Source organism: Pistacia vera, unplaced genomic scaffold, assembly GCF_008641045.1.
Source record: "Pistacia vera cultivar Batoury unplaced genomic scaffold, PisVer_v2 Contig702, whole genome shotgun sequence".
In the NCBI taxonomy this organism is placed as follows: domain Eukaryota; kingdom Viridiplantae; phylum Streptophyta; class Magnoliopsida; order Sapindales; family Anacardiaceae; genus Pistacia; species Pistacia vera.
Window position 1 is genome coordinate 315,162 of NW_022196560.1, and position 6,455 is coordinate 321,616.

Here is a 6,455-nt window from a genome sequence, read left to right on the forward strand (position 1 = left end):
AATCAAGTTTTTTTTTAATTTTTCATCATTTTTTGAATTATATAATTATTATAAATAATAATCAAATTAATATAAATACAAATAATAAAAATTAAAAATAAGAAAATAAAATATATTTTATAGTAGATGAATAGTACCACACCAAATTGGTGTTGATGAATAGTATTACATCAAATTTGGCTGTCTATTTACACCAATTTGGTGTAATTTTTGGTGTTAGATTGGAGTACATTTTCTACACCATTTACACCAAAATGGGGTTAGGTTGGAGATGCCCTATCAACAATACAAGAAAACAAGGAGGAATGAACTTATTTCATCCTGTATATAAAGGACAGAACCTTAGAGCAATAAGAACACATATAAAACGGAAATATATAGAGAAATAATAAGAAGAAACTGTAGGTGATCGATACAAACTCGCTAATTTTCTATTCAACTGTGTATGATGTTTAATTAACTAACTGCAATATGTAATAAATAAGTACAAAATAACAAAAATCTGAACAGAATGCATCTTCACAATCAAGAAAACAGACACTGTTGTAAATCTCAATGTAATATCTTTCTAACTCCAAACTTTTGAAGTCAAAGTAGGCTGCGGGGTTGTGCAATTGGTACAGTGACGATTGACGAAGCTTAATCTTGTATCATATATTTTCTATATATTGTCACACATTCAAACATACGGATAAATTTTATTTTTGATATTAAATGCAAAAAATGTTATTGATCTACAAAAGGTGTTTGTTGTGTTTTAACGTACACCATTTATGCTAACTTAGAAATTGGTTGTTGACAAATTTCACAATCACATGCCCTACTAATTTGTAACGCCATAAATCCCTTTATCAAAAAAAAAAAAAAAATGTTAATCAAACAATATATTGAATATATAATACGAACATAAATATAACATAAAGGAAGGGTAATTAACATTAAACAACACAATGAAACAAACAATCATAACAAGAGACAAACGACGACCTTTTAATTGGTGGCACTATTTTCACAAGACAATATGTAACATTAAGAAATTAAGAAATAAAGGATATATTTGTTTACTAATTTTCTCACATACTATACCTTATTAATTAATTTGTGTATCTACTATTATAATATAGTTTGGAAGATCAAAAATTACTTTTTAATAAGAAATTACTCATCTTAAATATAGACTGTACATTAAGGAACCAGAAATTTAGGAAATCTTCTAAACATTTAAGCCAATTTTGCTCCAAAAACTTAATCATAGGAACCCGAACTCCCACCACCACATAGAAAACCGAGGTTCATGCTTGCTTCATCGTAAAAAGAAAAAAGAATCTAAAATTTGGAGGTAATTCGATATGTAACAGATCGAGCAACCGCCAAACCAGATCATACAAGTTGATTTAACAGATTTTATACCAAAATTTGTATGAAAATGTAAATGATACAGTTTGTATAGTTATAAATGTTTCTTAATTCATAAGCATGCTTGCTGGAGATCTTTTATCTTATTGCTTATAGCTATTAAATGATAATACTCTAATTAATATGGTATTAATACTTGGGATCCAAAGTTGAGATTTTAACTTTATGGACATAATTGTGAAAAAAAAAAAAAGCTTTAATGAGAATATTTGAGAAATTGTTACAAAATTTGTTCTTGAATACTATAAATACAAAACAAAATTTTTATACAACAGTGAAGAACACAGATTGCTAAATTATCAAAGTTTGAATATTTTTAAGTTTTATTATAATGTTTAATTATAAATATGTGTTTCCACAATCTAAGGAGATTTATCAATTAATTTCATTTTCATTTGCCAAGTTTGCAGAAACTACACATTTTTTAATCAATCAACCGCTTAGATCTAAGAAAATCATCAAATATATGCTAAGACCAGTAGGTGAAATGACTACTTTACCTCCATAATTAACCTCTTGAAGGATTATAATAACATATGAAATAAGATAAGTGATTTCATTTTTTTAACTTAAGGAGTGCTTGGTGGTTGTCTTATTTTATCTATAGCAAATATTAATTATGTAGATAAAATATATAGTTTATTTCACTCACAAATTTAACAAAACTGTATCAATTTAAAGAATAAATAAAAGAAAAACATAGGTAGTAATTGATAAAAGCCATAAATATGTTATCAAGAATATTATTTCTATCATATGTTTCATTCTTTAAAATTTAAAATATTTTTATTGTTTTAAATTTACTTTATGAAAATAATTTCGTAAAATCTTAGCAAATTCACCTTAAAAAATATTTATTAAATCGGCGATTAATCGCACCGACCAGGGCGTAGTGAGAGGCATGATATGGTGACGCCAGCAAAATCTTCGTGAGCTTTAGCGGAGCCGAGCCTCTAAAGCGGAGCCGTATGAGCCCTTACCAATTTCTTGGTTCAACGTTCATATCGCACAGTCTCGTCTCAAAAACCAGAAGGTGACTGGGTACAGCCGGTAATCAAAAAATTGCATTTGAATTGAATTTTGGGGTAATTTCATTTGGGCAAACAAACTGCAGTGTACCTAACCCCAGTCAGATTCTAACCCTAAACCTGACCCAAGTTGTTTTATTTAAAGAGAGAGCAAGGCCAAGGCCAGCTGTGTTGTGAAACTGGTTCATCAATCTCTCTTCTCCTCTTAATATTTCTCTCATATTTATTTTTGTTTGTAGATAAACAGTCTATAGACTATTGAATTGAGTAATGATGTGAATAGAGAAATAGTGGGTTTACTTCTCTTGTGGGTTTGGATTTGATTTTATTGTTTTCTTTGTGTGTGTTTTGGGTTTTGTTAAATAAATAGTTTTGATTTTTGCATGGGTTCAGAGGGAGAAGAGGTTGTGAAAAAGGAGAAGAAGTATGGGGAAGCTAAGAGAGAGTTGTTGTTGTGGTACAATTCTAGTATACAAAACAACTGTAAAAGGTGGTCTAGTTTTAAACATGTCAGTTGTTTGTATAAGTGAAAAAGAAAATCTTGCTCTAAACACTGCTTGAGCTCTTAAAGATCCACTGAAAAATTCTAAACACACACACAAACAACACTAAACAAAGACCTAAAAGAGGTTTTGATCCATCTGTTGAACAGTTTTTGTTTCACTACTTCAGTCATGAAGAGATCACTTGGCAGCTCAGATTCCTTGGGTGCTTTGATGTCAATCTGCCCAACAACAGGTGGTTATAGAGAATCCCATTAACTTAACTTTAATTTATTCAATTCTAATTCATATTTATTCATTTCAAAGATTCAGATATATGTATATATATTTTTACTTTGATGATCAATCACTTTAAAATAGTCTTCTCTAACAATAACTTTTGAGAAGTGGACTCAAAAGTAATCAGTTTTCCTTTCTCGGTTCTTTTTCTATTTCAAGATTGATTGATCCAGTAGTAGTACTGATTCTTTCATGTTTGTTTGTTTTCATTGGTTCAGATGACCACAGTCCAAGAACCAATCATGTTTACAGCAGAGAATTTCAGTCCATGTTGGATGGTTTAGATGAAGAAGGTTGCATAGACGAAGGCGGGGTTCACATCACAGAGAAGAAGAGAAGATTAAGCGTAGATCAAGTTAAGGCCTTGGAGAAAAATTTCGAGGTTGAAAACAAGCTTGAACCTGAAAGAAAAGTTAAACTTGCTCAAGAACTTGGGTTGCAACCGAGACAAGTTGCTGTTTGGTTCCAAAACCGTCGAGCTCGCTGGAAAACAAAGCAATTAGAACGAGATTATGGCGTTCTTAAAGCCAACTATGATGCTCTTAAGCTCAATTATGATGCTCTCCAACACGACAATGAAGCTTTACTCAAAGAGGTAAAATCTGTACTTAATAAATCATTGGTCAATGTGCCCAAGTTTCTACCTAGCTAGAGAAAGAGTTCTTTTTCATCTTTCTGAGTTTATATTTATATGTATGTTGCAGATAAGAGAACTGAAATCAAAGCTGAATGAAGAAAACAGTGAAAGCAATAATCTTTCTGTGAAAGAAGAAATAATTGTGCCTGAAACTGAAAACAAAACACTTGTTGAAGAAAGTAAGCCACCGCCTCCGGTGATAACTTCTTCACTGGCTGTGTCTGAGACTGATCAAGAAGTTCTCAAATATGGAGGAGTGGCTTCAATCTTCCCGGACTTCAAAGACGGGTCATCAGACAGTGACTCAAGTGCAATCTTGAACGAAGATAATAGCCCAAACGCGGCCATTTCCTCATCTGGGATCCTTCAAAACCAGCAGCACAGTCTCTTGATGTCTCCGGCATCTTCTTCATTAAAATCACTATCTTGCTTCCAGTTTTCAAAAGCACCAACTTATCAAACTCAGTTTGTGAAAATGGAAGAGCACAATTTCTTTGCAGAGGACGCCTGTAATTTCTTCTGCGATGACCAACCTCCAACTCTTCAATGGTGCTGTACTGAGCTAGACATATAAAGCTAGAATAGAAGTAAAAAAAAAAGTATGTATGATTTGAATGATCTAAGAAAAGAAGGTAAGAAGGTATTGCATAAGTGGAAAAAGGAATGAAGGAGGATAATGAATATTATTATGAAGAAGAAGAGACAAAAGAGAAGAGAGGTGATGATGAGGAAGATGAAGATGAAGAAGGGGAAGAAGGTTCACGTGGGAGATGGATGAGAGGATTATTCAGAGAGGAGTGTGGGAATGATTAGGTCGTAATTGAAAGGAGAGGATTATTCAGAGAGGAGTGTGGGAATGATTAGGTCGTAATTGAAAGAGGCTCTTTTGTTGTAAAAAAAAAAAAGAAGATGAAAAAGATTGAAAATATTTTCAAACCCACCGGGTTAATGGAGAAATAATCATTTTCTAGTTACTTTCTCTTTTGTTTTATGCATCTATGTTTCTCAGCTTCTTTTTCTTTTGCTAAACCTGGGTTATCACTTATGATGAACAACATCTTTATTTTCCCTTTTCAAGCTCGGCAAAAATGAATTCCTGACAAAAATTCAAATTGTTTTCAAGTTTATATATTTTAATTAGGAAAACGCTAATAAATGTTCCATTTTTTAAATTCATAAGTTATAAGAGAAGGTAAATGAAAATTTTTAGGTTTACTGTGAGATAGCTTTTCTTAAAGATTAGTTGAAGTACGATTAAACTGTCCAAACACTTCAATTAATCAAAAAAAAATAAAAAAATTAGGTTTAAGTTATATAATTAAAATAAATAAATAAAAAATCAGTGATGACTTATAAGCAAAGATATGATAAAAATGATTTACAATTGAATGTAATTAATATATGAGTTTACATATCACATATGGTTGAGTATGCATATTTCAAATTTTCTAAGGGGTATATGTTTACATCAAGTTAAAAGATTAAAAATTTAATTCAAAAAAAAAAAAACATTTCAACATTGACATTTAAGTTGGCCTTATCCTAAATAATAAAAAGAAATATATCAATCACAAAAATAATGATAAAATTTTGTATGATCAACAAAAATAATCTATTTTGTTTACTATTATATAGTAGTGATAGCCTAGCAAATTGAAAATGGATGTTAATGTTTATAAATTTAATTGTCAAATCATAATTCATATTTTGATATATACAATTAATACACTGTCCATAGTTGTATGGAAATGCTATTGGTCCTCATATTCCTCTTTACCTCGGAAATTGTTATTATATTTCTTAATATTAAAAATAAAATAAAAAAGTTAAATTTTCATATTAATAAATTTATTGGTAGTTTAAATTTAGTACTTAAAACTAATAATAAGTTTATGTTCATTTTAATGGTAAAAACCAATGAAATAAAAGAATTTTTTTTTTAAATTTCACTTATTACACTTACTAATGAAATAAAATCATATTTATTTATCTATTATTCGTTATTGTTATTATCTATTACAACTAGTTTATAATCATTGTATTGAAATGATATTTAAAGATGAGTTCAATGGTATTTAAATATAGTCATGACAAAATTAAGGCATTTATATTCAAAATTTAAAGTTTTAAGATATTTAAAAATTTTGTCTTTCAAAAAGATGTCTATGATTTGTAAAAGCAAGCTTGATAATACTTATAATATAACATTTATAAGAAATCGAAAACCATCAATTAATCACAGACATTTTGATCAATCTAGCTATCAATCACATTAATTATCAGATATATAATAAATGCCTCTTTAATCTCCAATTTTTTTTTTTTTTTTTCAAGTAGTGTATAAAACTTTGGAATTAAGCATTATTTAGACAACATGTCTGAAATTTAGATATTTTTTAAAAAAAAATATTGAGTTAATGTGATGATGAATTTGAAAAAGAAAACAGTAAGTTTGAAAAATAAGATGGGTTGATTAAGAAAAGGTGAATCGAAATGATTGAATTTCCAAAGACATTTGCTTTCCGTGAAAAGAAATGTTTTGTTTTGGAAAAACATTTGTTTAAATAAATAATATTTCCAAACAAATTAAAA

At 29.3% G+C, this 6,455-nt stretch overlaps 1 protein-coding gene across 1 annotated transcript; it reads left to right on the forward strand.

Annotated features, from left to right (window-relative positions):
- Positions 1-2,603: 2,603 nt before the first annotated feature.
- Positions 2,604-4,833, forward strand: LOC116114202 (homeobox-leucine zipper protein ATHB-6). The gene is made up of 4 exons (XM_031400358.1): positions 2,604-3,182; positions 3,445-3,821; positions 3,931-4,676; positions 4,728-4,833. Exons 1-3 carry the CDS (start codon positions 3,119-3,121, stop codon positions 4,435-4,437), a joined length of 948 nt encoding a protein of 315 aa, XP_031256218.1. The 5' UTR covers positions 2,604-3,118; the 3' UTR covers positions 4,438-4,676; positions 4,728-4,833.
- Positions 4,834-6,455: the final 1,622 nt, after the last annotated feature.